This window comes from Ovis canadensis, chromosome 20 (assembly GCF_042477335.2).
Source record: "Ovis canadensis isolate MfBH-ARS-UI-01 breed Bighorn chromosome 20, ARS-UI_OviCan_v2, whole genome shotgun sequence".
Lineage (NCBI taxonomy): Eukaryota > Metazoa > Chordata > Mammalia > Artiodactyla > Bovidae > Ovis > Ovis canadensis.
Window position 1 is genome coordinate 62,475,004 of NC_091264.1, and position 19,067 is coordinate 62,494,070.

At 41.7% G+C, this 19,067-nt stretch overlaps 1 protein-coding gene across 1 annotated transcript in view; it reads left to right on the plus strand.

Moving 5' to 3' along the window:
• The window catches only part of CAGE1 (cancer antigen 1), a 39,668-nt gene that overhangs the window by 19,635 nt on the left and 966 nt on the right, over positions 1 to 19,067 (plus strand). Inside the window, exons 4-10 of the mRNA XM_069563105.1 lie at positions 1,103 to 1,250; positions 3,469 to 3,581; positions 9,493 to 9,570; positions 9,762 to 9,869; positions 13,321 to 13,425; positions 14,026 to 14,096; positions 18,670 to 18,738. Coding sequence (XP_069419206.1) covers positions 1,103 to 1,250; positions 3,469 to 3,581; positions 9,493 to 9,570; positions 9,762 to 9,869; positions 13,321 to 13,425; positions 14,026 to 14,096; positions 18,670 to 18,738 — 692 coding nt within the window. The remainder of the gene's footprint in view (positions 1 to 1,102; positions 1,251 to 3,468; positions 3,582 to 9,492; positions 9,571 to 9,761; positions 9,870 to 13,320; positions 13,426 to 14,025; positions 14,097 to 18,669; positions 18,739 to 19,067) is intronic.

Below are 19,067 nucleotides of genomic sequence, written 5' to 3' on the forward strand. Positions count from 1 at the left end.
ATACAATGTTTTTCTTGAGCTTTCTTTCTTTCTTTCTTTCTTTTTTAGGGCTTCCCTGGTGGTTGAGAGGTTAAAGCGTCTGCCTGCAATGTGGGAGACCTGGGTTCGATCCCTGGTTTGGGAAGATCCCTTGGAGAAGGAAATGGCAACCCACTCCAGTATCCTTGCCTGGAGAATCCCATGGACAGAGGAGCTTGGTGGGCTGCAGTCCACGGGTTGCAAAGAGTTGGACACGATTGAATGACTTCACTTTCACTCACTTTTCTTTTTTTAAAGGCAGCTTTTGCTCTATCTTGACTAATCCGTTTTGTTTGTTTGTTTGTTTTGCTTCTAGTTTTGCTTTTCATTAATCTTTAGGTCCATTTTCTCGATGTGTGTTCTGGGAGCATCTTTGATGTTGAAGCATTTTCATGGTAATATGAAGACATCATTGCCTTTTTCACTCTCATTCTTTCCCAAGTGCACAGTGGAGATTTCCAGTGAAGCCATGTGCCGTGTGACGGTGTAATTGCTTTCACGGCTGATGGAATGTGGAAAGTACAGTGGAGAGTCCTGCTGTCTTCTATTAAGCCAGCATTAAAAATATTTGCAGAAAGTGTAAACATTCCCACTTTTCACTAATTTTTCATTTTGACAAATGTGGTAATTTTGTATTAAATTGTCGCTTATACTGACAGAATAGATTTATTGTTGTTTAAATGAATTAGTAAATAAATATTTTTGAATGTTCTCAGTTGTAATTTCTAATACAATGAATACTGATAAATATAAAATAGATTCTAACGCAATAAATGTTTATAAATGTAGATATTGTATTTCTAATACAATAAATATTGTTATTTAAATGAATTTGTAAATCAATATTTTTGATGTTCACAGCTGTGATTTCTAATGCAATAAATATTGACAGATACAGCCTAGCAAACAAACGCTTTGGGATATCCTCAATAATTTTTAAGAATATGAAAGCATCCTGAAAATCAAAAAGTTTGAGAACCACTGCTTTGAGTTTTTAAGAGTGATATTTTATTCAGCATTTTACCTAAAAAGTAATCCAGATTCTTTGTCTTTATTGTGACAAGTCTGAATTGTGTATATGTAGGTTACAAAGATGACACATTTTAATTTGTTCCCAAATCACTCACCTTGTGAAGAAGGGAGCGCAAACCCCCCAGACATGAAAAGAACTTCACAGCCAACATCCAGAATTCTCAATCTTCTGGGTCTGATGGTAGAACTTCTCTCACATCAGCTAATTATACAAAAATCATATTTTTATTAGAAATATCAAGGTTGGACAATCAAGTTATGAAAGAAAAATTATGGAAGGAATGATACAGATGGACAGGGAAGCCTAGCATGCTGCAGTCCACGGGGTTCTAAAGAGTCGGACATGACTGAGCGACTGAACTGACTGATACAGATGCTTAAACCAACCAATCAGCCCTTCCTTCTTCCCACTGCTTCATTCTTTTTTCATCACCTAATTCCCACAAATCAATAGTAAGATAACATACTAGGACTGAAAAAAAATAAGAACTTCAGGCAAAACCCATTCTTCAGTGCTTTCCACATGTTAGGAAAACTCCCTCCGAGCAGTAGTCTTGGGCTCCAGGCCGGCTGCTCCTAGTGATGAGCTCACAGGAGTGCGCTGTTTACCCAGTCTGATCTAAAGTGCAGCTTTGGGGCAGGGTGGGCAGTGTGGAGCTGTGTACATGGGAAGAATGAAAAATGAAGTTAGTGTCCAGTGAGTTCCAGACATGGCCTCTCCACCTCTTGGCTGTGTGACCTGGCCAAGGAAATTTTCCTTTCTCAGCCTTAGCTGAAGTGGTATTCGCTGCTGCCCTGGGAAGTGACAAACCCTACATTTTAACGAGAGCACATTTGAAGGGCATGATGTTTGGAACAGCTTCTCAAATCATTGAACTCCCTTTCTTCCTCTTCCCTCTGATTACTGTACATTTCTTTGGTCTTACGTACACTCCTCTGAGCCAAAATTTGGCAATGTGGGTTCACTGTGTTCCTGACCTGACACAACCTTTATTCCTATTTTCTTTCAGCTGAAATTTGTTGAATGCCAGCTTTTATTGAAGGCTGGAAACCAAGCTAAGTCATTTTAGCAGAGATCACAAATTGAGATCACAGCCCAAAGACTGTATCCACCTGAAGTTTTGTCTTTATAATGTTTGAATTTGAACGTGTCACCAATGCTTCTTGATGGAACCTCTTCCATCACCCCGGGGCCTTACAGACATCTGCTTTCTCACCATATCTGCTTGATTTTCTCTCATCTCAGTGGATGCTGCTGTTCTTTCTCAGTCTTATCTGCTGGCTGCTTTTCTCTCCCAGACCCCTCAGTGATGGAGTGAACCATCCATCAGCCCTCTGCTTAGTGATCTCATTCCAGGCCAAACAAATACCTGTTTGCTCAAGGCTTCAAGATCAGAGACTTGATATGTGATATGCCCTCTGCTAATACAGGGTAAGCCTCTAATAGGCACTGGACAAATATTTGCTGGCTGCCCACCTTGTCCTTGGAGGCATTTAAATTGACCCTGCTTTTCATGGGTTATCTCATTCAACTCTTACACCATTAAAAAATATATATATTATCAGGCTTTTTTTTTTTAACATGGAAAAACAAACAGGCTTAGAATAGTTGAGTTTCTTGTTCAAAGTCTCGCATAAGTTAAGTGGCAGAATGAATTTCCATTCCATTTCAGAGCTGCAGTAAACGCTTTCCGCTGTGCTCAGTCTATCAGTCGTGTCTGACTCTGTGACACCATGGACTGTAGCCCACCAGGCTCCTCTGCCCATGGGATTTCCCAGGCAAGAATACTGGAGTGGGTCACCGTTTGTTTCCCCAGGGGATCTTCCCAGCACAAAGATTGAACCCATATCTCCTGCATTGGCAGGCAGATTTTTTACCACTGAGCCACCAGGGAAGCTCTAAGTGGCAGAACTCAGATCCAAACCCAGGTAGTCTGACTCTAATGCGTGCACTTTTGCCCCTTAGGTTACAAGGGTCTTCACTGTACAAGTATCTTCATTCTGGAGGCCACTGAAATGTCTAGAGTTTCAATATTATTAAAGATGTCTGATTGTTCTGGTGTCAGGTATAACAATTAGTCTAAAATTTGGATTTTTTAAACTAACTAGACTAAGAGGAGATGTATCTATGAGTGTGTAGTCATGTATAGTTATTATCGATGTGTATTAACTTCCAGCAACTATCTGAGTTTGTCCCACTTACAGTTTATATGCAAATGTGAATCTAAATGAATTATTTCCACATTAACCTGTTATTAGATGTCTTATGATGAGTAACTGAAGAATTGAGTTCAATATTTTTCTTCCTTCTTTTGTTTGGCCTCTTCTTTTGCATGGGACATTTAATTTGTATTCTATCCTTCATCCTTTTAATTGTACTGAAAACTTTTTAACAGAGCTTCTCAAAATGTTACCCTTAGGACTTCATCAATCCTGATGCTGAACATTTCAAAGAGAATGAGAAAGTTAGTGATATCATGCCACAAAAATTGAAGAGTTTTCATCTTAAAAAGAAAATTTTAGATAAAGAGGTATGTATTCTTCATTCTAAAAATTATATCATTTTTAGTGAAAAAGTAAAAAAAAAGCTAGTGTAAAAGTATAAAGAGGCTCCTAAAACTTTGGATTTTTTAAAATAATTATTTCAGGGGACAAGATTAGCTTTACTTTGACTCTAAGAAGGCCTTTTGTTCAACACTTGACTTGTTTTATAACCTAAGTATGTATTAGAAAATCCCATTCATCTACCCAAAAACTGGTATGAGTATCTTTTCACTTTTAATGGTACCACTGATTCCTGAAGATAAGTATATTTTGCCATTCCTATTGGAGAAGGAAATGGCAACCCACTCCAGTGTTCTTGCCTGGAGAATCGCAGGGACAGGGGAGCCTGGTGGGCTGCCGTCTATGGGGTCACACAGAGTCGGACACGACTGAAGCGACTTAGCAGCAGCAGCAGCAGCAGAGGGCTTCCTTGATAGCTCACCTGGTAGAGAATCCACCTGCCATGCAGGAGACCGCTGTTCCATTCCTGGGTCAGGAAGATTCCCTGGAGAAGGGATAGGCTACCTATTCCAGTATTCATGGGCTTTCCTGGGCTCAGACAGTAAATAATCCACCTGCAATGCGGGAGATGGGTTTGATCCCTGGGTTAGGAAGATCCCCTGGAGGAGGACATTGCAACCCTTGAGTATTCTTGTCTAGAGAATCCCATGGACAGAGGAGCCTGGGGGTCTCAGAGTCAGACACTACTGAGCTACCAAGCACAGCACACAGTTATTACAAACTTTATCACTTGGAATAGTGGATACATTGGAAACAGATTTTATTTCTCAAGTGAGACAAGTAAGGAAAAGGCCCTTGGGACTTCTTCACTCAGTCTTTTCTTGGTTAGTGGTGCAGAGCTGGAGAGAGAGAATTAGGAGAGCCAGCTAAGTGTTGTTGTTCAGTTGCACAGTGGTGTTCCACTCTTTGCAACCCCACAGACTCCAGCACGCCAGGCTTCCCTGTTCATCACCAAATCCCGCAGCTTGCTCAAACTCGAGTCCATTGCGTCAGTGATGCCATCCAACTATCTCATCCTCTGTCGCCCCCTTCTCCTCCCACCTTCGATCTTTCCCAGCATCAGGGTCTTTTCTAATGAGTCAGTTCTTTGCATCAAGTGGCCAAAGTATTGGAGCTTTAGTTCTCCCAGTGACTATTTAGGATTGATTTCCTTTAGGATTGACTGGTTTGATCTCTTTGCACAGTCTTCTCCAGCACCATAGTTCAAAAACATCGATTCTTCGGCGCTCAGCCTTCCTTATGGCTTCCCTTGTAGCTCAATCGGTAAAGGATCTGCCTGCAGTGCAGGAGAACCAGGTTCAATCCCTGGGTTGGGAAGATCCCCTGGAGAAGGAAATGACAACCCACTCCAATATCCTTGCCTGGAAAATCCCATGGACAGAAGAGCCTGGTGGGCTGCAGTCCATGGGATCTCAAAGAGTCGGGCACGACTGAGCGACTAACACTTCCAGCCTTCTTTATGATCCAATTCTCACATCCATACATGAATACTAGAAAAACCATAGCTTTGACCAGACAAAACTTTGTTGGCAAAATAATGTCTCTGCTTTTTAATACGCTGTCTAGGTTGGTCATAGTTTTTCTTCCCAAGGAGCAAGTATCTTTCAATTTCACGGCTGCAGTCACCATCTGCAGTGATTTTGGAGTCCAAGAAAATAAAGTCTATCGCTGTTTCCATTGTTTCCCCATCTATTTGTCATGAAGTGATAGGGCCTGATGCCATGATCTTCATTTTGTGAATGTTCAGTTTTAAGCCAGCTTTTTCACTCTCCTCTTTCACTTTCATCAAGAGGCTCTTTAGTTCCTCTTTGCTTTCTGCCATAAAGGTGGTGTCATCTGCATATCTGAGGTTACTGATATTTCTCCTGGTAATCTTGATTCCAGCTTGTGCTTCATCCAGCCCAGCATTTTGCTTGATGTACTCTGTATATAAGTTAAATAAGCAGGGTTACAGGATACAGCCTTGACATACTCCTTTCTCGATTTGAAACCAGTCCATTGTTCCATGTCTGGTTCTAACTGTTGCTTTTTGACCTGCATACAGGTTTTGCAGGAGACAGGTAAGGTGCTCTGATGTTCTGATCTCTTTAAGAATTTTCCACAGCTTGTCATGATCCATACAGTCAAAGGCTTTAGCGTAGTCAATGGAGCAGAAGTAGATGCTTTTTTGGAATTCTCTTGCTTTTTCTATGATCCAACTGATGTTGGCAATTTGATCTCTGGTTCCTCTGCCTTTTCTAAATGAATCTCTGTCCATAGTTCTTCAGGCACTCTGGCTATCAGATCTAATCCCTTGAATCTATTTCTCACTTCCACTGTATAATCGTAAGGGATTTGATTTAGGTCGTACCTGAGAGTTAAAGCATCTGCCTCCAATGCGGGAGACCCCGGTTCGATCCCCGGGTCGGGAAGATCCCCTAGAGAAGGAAATGGCAATCCACTCCAGTATTCTTGCCTGGAGAATCCCATGGACAGAGAAGCCTAGTAGGTTACAGTCCATGGGGTCGCAAAGAGTCGAACACGACTGAGCGACTTCACCTTACCTTACCTGAGAGTCCCTTGGACTGCAAGGAGATCCAACCAGTCCATTCTAAAGGAGATCAGCTCTGGGTGTTCTTTGGAAGGAATGATGCCAAAGCTGAAACTCTAGTACTTTGGCCACCTCATGTGAAGAGTTGACTTGTTGGAAAAGACTCTGATGCTGGGAGGGATTGGGGGCAGGAGGAGAAGGGGGCGACAGAGGATGAGATGGCTGGATGGCATCACCGACTCTATGGAAGTGAGTTTGAGTAAACTCCGAGAGTTGGTGATGGACAGGGGGGCCTGGCGTGCTGCGATTCATGGGGTCACAAAGAGTCGGACATGACTGAGCGACTGAACTGAACTAAACTGAATGGTCTAGTGGTTTTCCCTACTTTCTTCAATTTAAATCTGAATTTGGCAATAAAGAGTTCATGATCTGAGCCACAGTCAGCTCCCAGTCTTGTTTTTGCTGACTAAAAAGAGTTTCTCCATCTTGGCTGCAAAGAATATAATCAATCTGATTTTGGTATTGACCGTCTGGTGATGTCCATGTGTAGAGTCTTCTCTTGTGTTGTTGGAAGGGGGTATTTGCTGTGACCAGTGGGTTCTTTTGGCAAAACTCTGATAGCCTTTGCCCTGCTTCATTTTGTACTCTAAGGCCAAAGTTGCCTATTATTCCAGGTATCTTGACTTCCTACTTTTGCATCCCAGTCCTGTAATGAAAAGGACATCCTTTTTTGGCGTTAGTTCTAGAAGGTCTTATAGATCTTCATAGAACTGTTCAGCTTCTTTGGCATTACTGGTTGGGGCATAGACTTAGATTACTGTGATACTGAATGGTTTGCCTTGGAAATGAACAGAGATCATAGTCATTTTCGAGATTGCACCCAAGTACTGCATTTTGGACTCTTTTGTTGACTATGAGGCCTATTCCATTTTTCCTAAGGGAGTCTTGCCCACAGTAGTAGATATAATGGTCCTCTGAGTTAAATTCACCCATTCTGGTCCATTTTAGTTCACTGATTCCTAGAATGTCAATGTTCACTCTTGCCATCTCCTGTTTGACCACTTCCAATTTGCCTTGATTCATGGACCTAACATTCCAGGTTTCTATGCAATACTGTTCATTTCAGCATCGGACTTTGCTTTCACCACCAGACACATCCACAGCTGGGTCTTGTTTCCTCTTTGGCTCAGCTTCTTCATTCCTTCTGGAGCTGTTTCTCTGCTCTTCTCCAGTGGCTTATTGGGCACTTGTGGACCTGGGAAGTTCATCTTTCAGGGTCATATCTTTTTGTCTTTTCATACTATTCATGGGTTTATCAAGGCAAGAATGCTGAAGTGGTTTGCCATTCCCTTCTCCAGTGGACCACGTTTTGTCAGAACTCTCCACCATGACCCGTCTGTCTTGGGTGGCCCTGCATGGCAGGGCTCATAGTTTCATTGAGTTAGTCGAGGCTGTGGTCCGTGTGATCAGTTTGGTTAGTTTTCCATGGTTGTGGTTTTCAGTCTGTCTGCCCTCTGATGGATGAGGATAAGAGGCTTGTGGAAGCTTCCTGATGGGAGGGACTGGCTGTGGGGAAATTGGGTCTTGCTCTGGTGGGCGGGGCCATGCTCAGTAAATCTTTAATCCAATGTTCTGCTGATAGGTGGGGCTGTGTTCCTTCACTGTAGTTTAGCCTGAGGCCAAACCATGGTAGGGGTAATGGTTGTAATGGTGACCTCCTTCCAAGGGACTTATGCCAGCATGCTGTGACTCTCAGTAGGGAAAATGATAACAGGGCTGGAACAGGAGCCATTTTTAATCAAGAGGAAAACAGAAGTGACCAGTTTACCTGACTGAATAGTAAATCTGGAATTCAATTTCAATTCTGTACTAGCAGGAAATGACTTCTCTGAACTGTGAGGTAGATTGGATAGGAAATTTGTTGCAAGTGCTCTGGGGAACTTATCTTCTGGCTAACCTATAGAGAAAAGGACCAAGGAATAAACAGGCACGCAGAAAAGCTACTGGTCTCCACTTCTTAAACCAACCTTCAAAAAGAAGCCTAGTTGAGGGTTCAAAAGGGATGCTGTGCTTAGCTGCTCAGTCGTGTCTGACTCTTTGCCACCCCATGGACTGTGGCACGCCAGGCTCCTCTGTCCATGGGAATTCTCCAGACAAGAATAATGGGGTGGGTTGCCATACCCAAACCAGGGGTCGAACCCAGGTTTCCCACATTGCAAGCAGATTCTTTACCATCTGAGCCACCAGGGAAGCCCAAGAGGGATGTTTCAGAAATACAGCTTCAGATATTTATGCTCTCCTGGTGAATCTCTGTGTCGGCACTGTAATATTGGCAGACGAAATAATGTGATGCGCCACTGATTGACTGAAGAGAGTTGCAGGGAGGAGCAAGTGCCTGGGGTATTAAGTGATACAAGATTGATCGTTAACTGTCAATAGTTGGAGCTGAGTAATAGTTACATGGGGCTTCATTAAAGTTTTTTCTCTTTTTAAGAAACTGTTCATAATAAAAAAAATTCTGTACAGCATACTTTATCACTGATATGTGGAGGAGTTAGGATATTGAATATTAAATATCTATCATTATTATATGGAACAAACAAGAGATGATACTAAATTGTATCTAGAAAAAATTGGCTAATTTTTTTTCTTTAAAGCAGAGTTTCAATAGCCTGGCTATAAAAGCAATTGGGTATTAGGATAAGCTCTGCGGAGCTCCCAAGCCCTCCCTCATGTTTGGTGACTTACAGGACTCACAGGACTCAGCACACAGTCATCTTCCCAGTTATGAGGTATTATTAATGCGAGAGGATTCAGAGCAAAACCAGCAAAAGGGGAAAGCACGTGGGGCAAAGTCCAGAGGAAACCAGGTGCCCTTCCCTTCCCTGGCAGTGAGCCGTGCAGCCCATGTGAAGTGTTCCCAGGGAAGCTCTCTGGAGACTGAGTGTCCAGGGTTTCTATCGGAGGCTGGTCGCGTAGACAGGCACCCTCTGCCTGCCACCTGCCGAAATCCCAGGCTCTCCCAGCGGAAGGAGGCGTTCAGCGTAAACCACATTCTCTGTGCAAATAGCTTAGACACAGTGAGACTTCATATCGGGAAATGATGGAGACCCTCCCATGATCCAGGTTCCTAGAAGCCAGTCAGGGGGCACCTTGGCTAGCAGGCCTTTCTGGGGACAGCAGTCTCAGTTATGTTGTATGAACTCTGCTACACAGGAGCTCAAAATACAAAACACCTTTGAGACGGGGATTGGGCTGTGCATGGTTTGATGATTTTATTAGAAATGTTACTGAATGTAGTCTTATTTCCTCTCTGTCTCTGAAATAGAAAATGCCTTTTTCCTTAGTTGCTGAAACATAAAGACAAAATCTCAGCTTTCAGAGAGTTACTTGCTAATGAAAAATGTCAACATCAGGTTCCCGGGGTGAGTTAAACATTCACTGTGTCCTGTTTCTCTAACATACAAAAATGCAATTTTAGATCTTACATCGAAAGCTTTCTGTTATTGAAGCCACTGGAGAGCTCTCTGATGGCTTCACTGATAGCATATTCGCTGTCAAACGTCCCAAGGAAAGTGAACATATTGGAAGTGAACACAGGCATGTTTCATCGCAGGTTGCAGGATGTGACTCCGAGGAAGCCAAGAACGTCAGAGACGCGCCTGTTGCCCTGGCAGCCGAACTGAACCCGCACCACAACCTAAGCAAGGAGCTTGAATTTTTGGTAAGGAACACCTTTCCTTGCTTTGCTAGCCTTTTTATTCACAACACTGTCTTCATAACGAGTTATGGAAATGATCTGCCTTCAAAAACTTTGCTCCTTGAAACGGTCACACGCTGGCATAGTAGCAGTATTATTCACCCCCACAAATATAGAACTGAAGTTTGCACTCTCGGGTTTTGAAATTTTAGATACTGTCCTGCCTGATTTCTGTTTAGAATTTTTTTTTTCTTTCAAAATGCAGAAATTTTCAAGTATGTGCAAGTTTCCAATAGTGAATGAAGAACATTTATATTGTGGCACATACAACCACCATTCTTAGAGCAGTAGGTGTTTACAGCAATCACGATTAAGGGGGTGCCAGGGAAATGGCACACGTCCTTTGGATGGCACCCAAAGCAATCACAGGGGAGTGGTGATTGTGGGAGGGATGGAGCTAATGGCGGCAATCATTTTGCAATGTATCAGTGTATCAGATCAACACGCTGTACACCTGAAACTTACACAATGGTTGCATCAGCAGTATATCGATAAAGCTGGAAAAAAGAAGATAAAAGCAGATAAAAGAGGGAAAATCTGTGGGAAGAAAATTAAAACATCCTGGTATCTAGAAAGTGACAATCCATTTGGATCCCACTGCTGCTGCTGCTAAGTCTTTTCAGTAGTGTCCGACTCTGTGTGACCCCATAGACAGCAGCCCACCAGGCTCCCCCGTCCCTGGGATTCTCCAGGCAAGAACACTGGAGTGGGTTGCCATGGGATCCCACTATATAATGAAAAAGAGGTTAATTAGCTTGTTTTGGAAACGTTCGTTTTTTTCTGGCTGCACGGGGTCTTCACTGCTGCACGGGGTCTTCACCGCTGCTCAGGCTTTCCTCCGGTCCTGGCCAGCGGGGCCTCCTCTCCAGCGGCGGTGCTTCTGCTGCAGAGCAGACTCCAGGCGCGCAGGCTCTAGGCGCGCACGGCTTCGGTAGTTGCAACTCACGGGCTTAGTTGCTCCGCGGCGCGTGGGATCTTCCCAGACCAGGGATCGAACCCGTGTCTCCTGCACTGGCAGGTGGATTCTTAGCACTGAGCCGCTAGGGAAGCCCCCATAATTTCTTTTTTCATGGTTAGAGAAGTCTATCGTATTTCTAAATCGTTACAGGTCAGCATTCTGTACTAAATTCATTGCATAAGAGAGAGGAAAAAGCCCGATGCTGTGAGGGCTTACAGTTTCCTTCCTTTCTGCTTCATTAATTTTCTTCATTATATAGGTAATTATTGACTTCCTTGAAAGGGTAAGCAAGGCTAGTCAGTATGGAGATACTGATGGAAAGTTACATCAAACAGAAGCCGTGCCTCCAAGGAATCTAGAAAACAAGGTGCGATATGTAGATAGCTGTTTGCAAGGACTAAAGGGGACCTTTTTAAAAAGAGGAGGAGCCCAGAGGAGAGCTCGCGGGCTGGCAGGGAGCGGATGAAACGGTGGCAGGCCCTGTTGGCTGGTTCTGAGCTTCAGGCACAAAAGAGGTTTGGAGTGGACCCGGTCTCCCCTGGGGTGGGAAGCTGAAGTGAGAAAACGCTCACAAATGGCAGTGTCTCAGACACACTATGTTGCCTCTAACATGTGCTGCAGACTTTCTTGTACAAACGGTATTTCAGAGGAACCGAATAACTGATGAGGGAGAATTCTTCCTTGGAGAATGTAAGCTGTTAAAAGCAGAAGAGGGACTTCCCTGATGGTGCAGTGGTTAAGACCTTGCCTTCCAATGAGGGTGATGCCAGTTGGATCCCTGGTTGGGAGCTAAGATCCACATGCCCCGTGGGCAAAAAAAATCAAAACAGAAAACAGAAGCAGTATTGTAACAAATTCAATTGAGACTTTAAAAATGGTCCACATCAAAAAAAAAATCTTAAAAAAAAGCAGAAGACACACCTATAGAAAATTGCATCTTGCATCCCTGAATAAAATAAGGAATGGCTGCTAAAACCTGTAAGTTCAAGACTTACAAGAAACTTTTAATGACCCACACCAGAGCCCTCTTGTCCAGCTTAACCGCATTGGTGAGGTGTGCCCTTGACTGCATGAGGCATGGAACGGGCACTGTCCGTGATGTCTCACCTGAACCCATCTGAAAGCAAGCTTCGAGAGTACACAACTCCTGAGAGGATAAAGAAGCACATTAAGCTGACCGTGATAAAAATTCCAAGCGTGAGAAATACTAATCCATAAAGAACTGGCACACGGAAAGGGAGGGAGAGGAAAGGAAGAGCTGCTCTAGACACAGAGGTTCAAGGTGGTGGTGTTCAGTCGCTAAGTCGTGTCCCACTCTTTGCGGCCCCATGGACGGCAGCACACCAGGCTTCCCTGTCCTCCACTGTCTCCCAGAGTCTGCTCAGATTCATGTCCGTTGAGTCAGTGATGCAAACAATCTCAGCCTCTGCCGCCCTCTTCTCTCTACTTCTAGCCATGTCCTTTAAAAAGCGTTTTAAATTCTCTTCACCCTGGGTTTATCTGTTAAACTGAGTTAATATCTGTACTCCCTGCCTTAAATAACATGTGCAGGCAGAGGAATGGGACCCCAATTTGATATTGTCCCCATTAATATATCTATGTAAAGGGAAAGAGCAAGAAAGCTGCCATGTCTGCAGAAAATTCGTTCCGCCATTGTTTCCTGTAGGGCAGACATGTAAACATATGTAAATAAATATGTTTAAATAAACATTAGAAAATCAATGGCCACTCTTAACATTGTTATTTAAAAGGAATGTTTCTGTCCTTTTCCTTCTATAATTGCTTTGAAAATTAAGGTAACTGCGGGGGAACTTGTGAATACTCTTTCTTGGTAATTTATCCTAGATATCATTTTTAGAAATACAAATTTTAAATTGTTAATGCAAGAATACAATGTCTAAATTGTTAATGTTAATTTTTTGCAAATAAAAATTGGACCCCCCCAAAAATTTAAAAACCCCAAAAACAAAGAAAAAAAATTGGACCATAAGTCAGAATGTGACGCACGTTGAGCTGGACCCTTTAAAAACTCTCATTTATACACGTGAGACTATTGATGAAACCTGAAAACGTGTTATCAAGCAGCGCATCAGTGCTTCAGAGAGAATCAAATATCCATTGGTTACATATGGAAAGAAGATAGTCTATCCATTGGTTATGAACGGAAAGAAAAGACTTGGGACTAATAAGCACTTGTATTAACTAGCAAGTGTCTAATTATTTGCAAAGCTATTTCATTGTATTAAAATGTAGAAAAGCTGAAACAGCATTTAAATTTCTGTTCATGTGTTCTAACTGCAGTCTAACTAACAGCCTCTCTCAATTCACCTATGGTACAAATCAGCATAAGGGAATATTGAAATAAAGTATAGCTCACTGTTCTCATCGTTCTTAACATCAATACATGGTTTTCATGGCAGTTTCCAAGTTATCATTTTTGCCAATGTTGCTCCATAGATTGCAAAGTTGGGAAATCTTCTAGAGACAAAAGAAGACCACTACAACAGACTCACTGAAGAAAATGACAAGTATCAAAGAAATTTAGGCAACTTAATAAATAAGGTACAGATTTTCTTACACACATATATTTTTTAAACTATGTCATATATTAAAACGTTAGAATTTGGATGCAAAAAAGGGATCTGAGGGATGACGTAACACATTTGTCTCAATTCCATTCACTTCATCATGACTTTGTGTTATTATCCTTTTAGTTAAAAGCTAGCAAAGAACTGTATGTGTGAGTATAGCCTTCTGTTGTCAGCAATTTCTTAGTCTTAGCCTCACCGCTTCACTTGGAGGGTCTTTCTAAATCTTGCCAACATAGTGTTCTGGTTTACCTTTTAAAACTGCATTGTGGACTCTGACCCTGGGTTGGCACATATACTACTTGTATGGATCACAGTTGTTTCACTACAGTTGTCCATTTTTTGATACTTTTCCTGCATGGTGAACAGGCACATTTCCATTCTATTTGCATCCATATTCCTGATTTCAAAATACAAGGAAGATGTTCTGCCAGTGGTAAAACCTTCATTCACAGGAGTCATATAATTGAACTTCAAATTGTGCAGATTCTTACAAAGCAAAAAAAATGAACAAAACTAAGTAAATATCCTAGTATCGATCACAGAATAATTGTCTTAGCTAATGTTTCCCAAGGTTACATCTTATGAGGAAATCATCAAATGTGCTGACCAAAGGCTTGTGATATCCCACTCCCGGATTGCACAGTGAGTCCAAAAACTGCATTTTTAACTTCGTAAACATTTGCTGGTATGTCACTTTCTGACTTGCTGAGTTCATCTTTTAGACTCCTACAAAGAGGGAAATGTGCCATTTTGTAAGTCAAAAAGACCATTCTTCAATAATGTATGTATTCTGTTTAATGTCTGGATTACTTGAATACCCAGAGTTTCCTCTTCCTTCTCAGAACTCCCTTTGATGTGGGGGTGGGTGGGTGGGGAGCGAGGTTAAGGAATTAGTGAGAAACATCCAAGAATTTTAGAAGATTATCACCGCAGTGTTCAAGTAAAATAACCTTGCTATCCTTAGAATTTATCCACATAAGGTTTTGAATGCACCCCAAATGAAATGTATCACGTACCAAATAGACTTTCTCATTTATTGAGATTCAGCATGGAATATTCCAAAATTAGTGTTTTTAACTCTGCAAAGTTTTTCCACTTATTTATTCCCTTTATTTCTTACATGCTCTTTCCTCCACCTTTCTCCCAATTTCATTTGTACAGCGCTTGCTGTCATTGGAGCTTAAGCAAAAGGTCTGATCTTACACCCCCTAAAACAGTGCTAACTCACCACAAGATAACTGAAAGAAAGTGTAGATAAAACACACACACAGAACAAAAGCAAAATCGATACAGAGAACCTGTTGGGGGTTACCCGAGGGGAAGGGAGTGGTGAGCCGGCGAGACGGGTGAAGGGGGTGAGCTGTGTGGTGATGGATGGTGACTGGACTTCCGGTGGTAATGCTCTGTAGTAATGCATACAGAGGTCAAATTATAATGCCATATACCTGAGATTTATATAATGTCAGTTCAGTTCAGTTCAGTCACTCAGTTGTGTCCGACTCTTTGCGAGCCCATGAATCGCAGCATGCCAGGCCTCCCTGTCCATCACCATCTCCTGGAGTTCACTCAGACTCACGTCCATCGAGTCCATGATGCCATCCAGCCATCTCATCCTCGGTCGTCCGCTTCTCCTCCTGCCCCCAATCCCTCCCAGCATCAGAGTCTTTTCCAATGAGTCAACTCTTCCCATGAGGTGGCCAAAGTATTGGACTTTCAGTTTCAGCTTCAGCATCAGTCCCTCCAAAGAAATTCCAGGGCTGATCTCCCTCAGACTGGACTGGTTGGATCTCCTTGCAGTCCAAGGGACTCTCAAGAGCCTTCTCCAACACCACAGTTCAAAAGCATCAATTCTTCGGCGCTCAGCTTTCTTCACAGTCCAACTCTCACATCCATACATGACCACTGGAAAAACCATAGCCTTGACTGCACGGACCTTAGTCGGCAAAGTAATGTCTCTGCTTTTGAATATGCTATCTAGATTGGTCGTAACTTTTCTTCCAAGGAGTAAGCGTCTTTTGATTTCATGGCTGCAGTCACCATCTGCAGTGATTTTGGAGCCCAAAAACTAAAGTCTGACACTGTTTCCACTGTTTCTCCATCTATTTCCCATGAAGTGATGGGACCGGATGCCATGAGCTTCGTTTTCTGAATGTTGAGCTTTAAGCCAACTTTTTCACTCTCCTCTTTTACTTTCATCATGAGGCTTTTTAGTTCTTCTTCACTTTCTGCCATAAGGGTGGTGTCATCTGCATATCTGAGATTATTGATATTTCTCCCAGCAATCTTGGTTCCAGCTTGTGTTTCTTCCAGTCCAGCGTTTCTCATGATGTACTCTGCATAGAAGTTAAATAAGCAGAGTGACAATATACAGCCTTGATGTACTCCTTTTCCTATTTGGAACCAGTCTGTTGTTCCATGTCCAGTTCTAACTGTTGCTTCCTGACCTGCATATAGGTTTCTCAAGAGGCAGGTCAGGTGGTCTGGTATTCCCATCTCTTTCAGAATTTTCCACAGTTGATTGTGATCCACACAGTCAAAGGCTTTGGCATAGTCAATAAAGCAGAAATAGATGTTTTTCTGGAACTCTCTTGCTTTTTTGATGATCCAGTGGATGTTGGCAACTTGATCTCTGGTTCCCCTGCCTTTTCTAAAACCAGCTTGAGCATCAGGAAGTTCACGGTTCACGTATTGCTGAAGCCTGGCTTGGAGAATTTTGAGCATTACTTTACTAGCGTGTGAGATGAGGGCAATTGTGCGGTAGTTTGAGCATTCTTTGGCATACCAATTTTACCTCACTAAAAAATAAAGAATGGAGAAGGAAATGGCCACCCACTTCGGTATTCTTGCGTGGGAAATCCCATGGACAGAGGAACCTGGCGGGCTACAATCCATGGGGTCGCCAAAGAGTTGGAGACCACTTAGTGACTAAACAAACAAAACCAGTGAAGAAGTTACTGAGAAGTTGCTGTAATTCAAGTACACATATCCCTTTGAACAGAACAAAAGCTTTCACATCATTTAAACACAAAGAAAAAAAATAGAATTTATGGTTTAAGATTGTATACTTGTTTACATTGAATTTCAAATCAAAAGACTTAAAAAAATTTTTTTTCCATAAGGGCTGCAACACAAACAAACATATAAATATTTCTGTTTTTAAATAAAACAATTATCTTTGATGTGTAAAAAAAATAAAGGAGACAATATAAATACAAAATAATATATTCAATAATATAAAGATAAAATAAAGACAAATATATAAGGAGGTGTACTTATTTCAGAAATCTTCAGATTCAATATTGTTAAGACTTATTTCTCCCCAAGCTGATCTAGATTTTATTTTTATCTTTTAAATACGTTTTATTGAAATATAGTTGGTTTACAATGTTCTGTTAATTTCTGCTGGGCAACAAAGTGATTCAGTTATACATATATATACACATATATATATGTATATATATGTGTATATATATATATACACATTCTTTGCAAAGGATGCTGAAATTATTGGCCATCCATTTGCAAACAAACAAAACAACAAAAACACTTTCATTTATACCTTGTATCACATACAAAATAACTCAAAATGGATACTGCTAAGTCACTCCAGTTGTGTCCGAGTCTGTGCAACCCCATAGACAGCAGCCCACCAGGCTCCCCTGTCCCTGGGATTCACCAGGCAAGAACATTGGAGTGGGTTGCCATTTCCTTCTCCAATGCATGAAAGTGAAAAGTGAAAGTGAAATCGCTCAGTCGTGTCCAACTCTTAGTGACCCCATGGACTGCAGCCCACCAGGCTCCTCCGCCCATGGGATTTTCCAGGCAAGAGTACTGGAGTGGGGTGCCATTGCCTTCTCCTAAATGAAAGAGCTAAAGTATAAAAAATTCTCAAAATATAGGAAAAAATTTCTGATGTTGGGTTGATATTGGGTTAGGCAGTGATTTAAATATGATACTAAAAACATGATTCATAAAAGACAATTTTGGTAATCGTACTTCATCAAAATTAAAAACTTTGGCTCCCCCATGGACATTATTAAGAGAATGAAAAGACTAACGTGAAAGAATATGTACAAGTCATATATCTGGTAAAGAACTTGAATATATAACAGACTCTCAAAACCCAAGAATAAGAAAGCAACCCCATTAAAATGGGCAAAGATTTGAACAGACACTTCACCAAGAAGATAGATATACGGATGACAAGTAAGCACATGAAATGACAGTCAACATCATTAATAGGCAAATTAAACCCCAGTGCAGACCGCTACACACCTATCAGCTTGCCTGAAAAACTGACCATGCCAGGTATCGGCAAGGACATGGAGCAACTGCAATGCTTATAGCCTGCTGGTGGAAATGCAAGATGGAACAACCTCTTAAAAACCAATCTGGTGCCTTCTTTAAAAGTTAAATACACCCAATGTATGATTCAGCCAACCCACTCCTGTGTATTGATCCAAGAAGAAAGAACGCATGTGTTACCACAAAAGAGAATTTCAAGATAGCTTTATTTGTAATAGCCCCAACCTAGAAACAACCTAAATGTCCCTTAAATGGTGAGATGACTAACAAATTGTGACCTGGCCACACAGTGGAATTCTATACAGCAATAAAAAAATGAATGACCTTTGGGTAGGTGCAACAGTGTGTGTGAATTGCAAAATAATTAGGCTGAGTGTAAGATTTCACTACACCAAATTCTAGATGGTACAAAACTATAGTGAGAGAAAGCAGATAAGTGGTTGTCCAGGATGTGGGGGCAAAGAGGGCTGGGAAGGAGGGATCACTCTCCTCCTTCACCACTTTAAACTTTAAAGGGAAAAATTAATTAAATAATGTGAGTTGCTAGGAAAGAATTCCATGTTCCCATATAGCTGTCTTCCCAAGTGGCTCAGTGGTAAAGAATCTGCCGGCCAAACAGGAGAGGCAGGAGACACAGTTTCGACCTCTAGGTTGGGAAAATGTGGAGGAGACAATGGTAACCTCCTCCAGTATTCTTGCCTGTAAAATCCCATGGACAGAGGAGCCTGACGGGCTACAGTCCATGAGGTCCCGAAAAGCTGGACACAACTGAACGCCTGAGCAGACCCAAGATGGGTGGGTGATGTATAGAAAGCTCGACCGTCATTAAATTTATCTACTCAAATCCTCCAGTGAAGTTAGCTTAAAAAAGTCCATTTTAATCATAAACTTCAGTTGTTTCTTCTTTCAGTTTAGAAGAGAGAAATAAACAGTTGGAAGATTTCATTAGAAGGTCCAGAGAGAGAGTCAGAAAACCAAGGTAAGTTGTTTCTTTTCTTGATTGAAAGATCATGTCTTTAACTTTAGAATATATGCATAATAATGTTAAACATTTTAAAAAGAAACATCTTTTTCCTTGTCTTAATTTGAGACAAACAAGATAAATTATGTAAAAGTGCTTGCCATTTTGCCTAGCGTGAAATAGTTGCTCCATGTCTTTTTGTAGGACCTGAATTGCAAAGCAAGGTTCACTGCCCTTAGAGAACGTACGATCATTTCTAAGAAAAATACTATACAGATAATGAACTAAGATTTAGTTTACAATAAAACAGCTTACCCAGATCTTATGATCAGATTTTCTTCCACTGG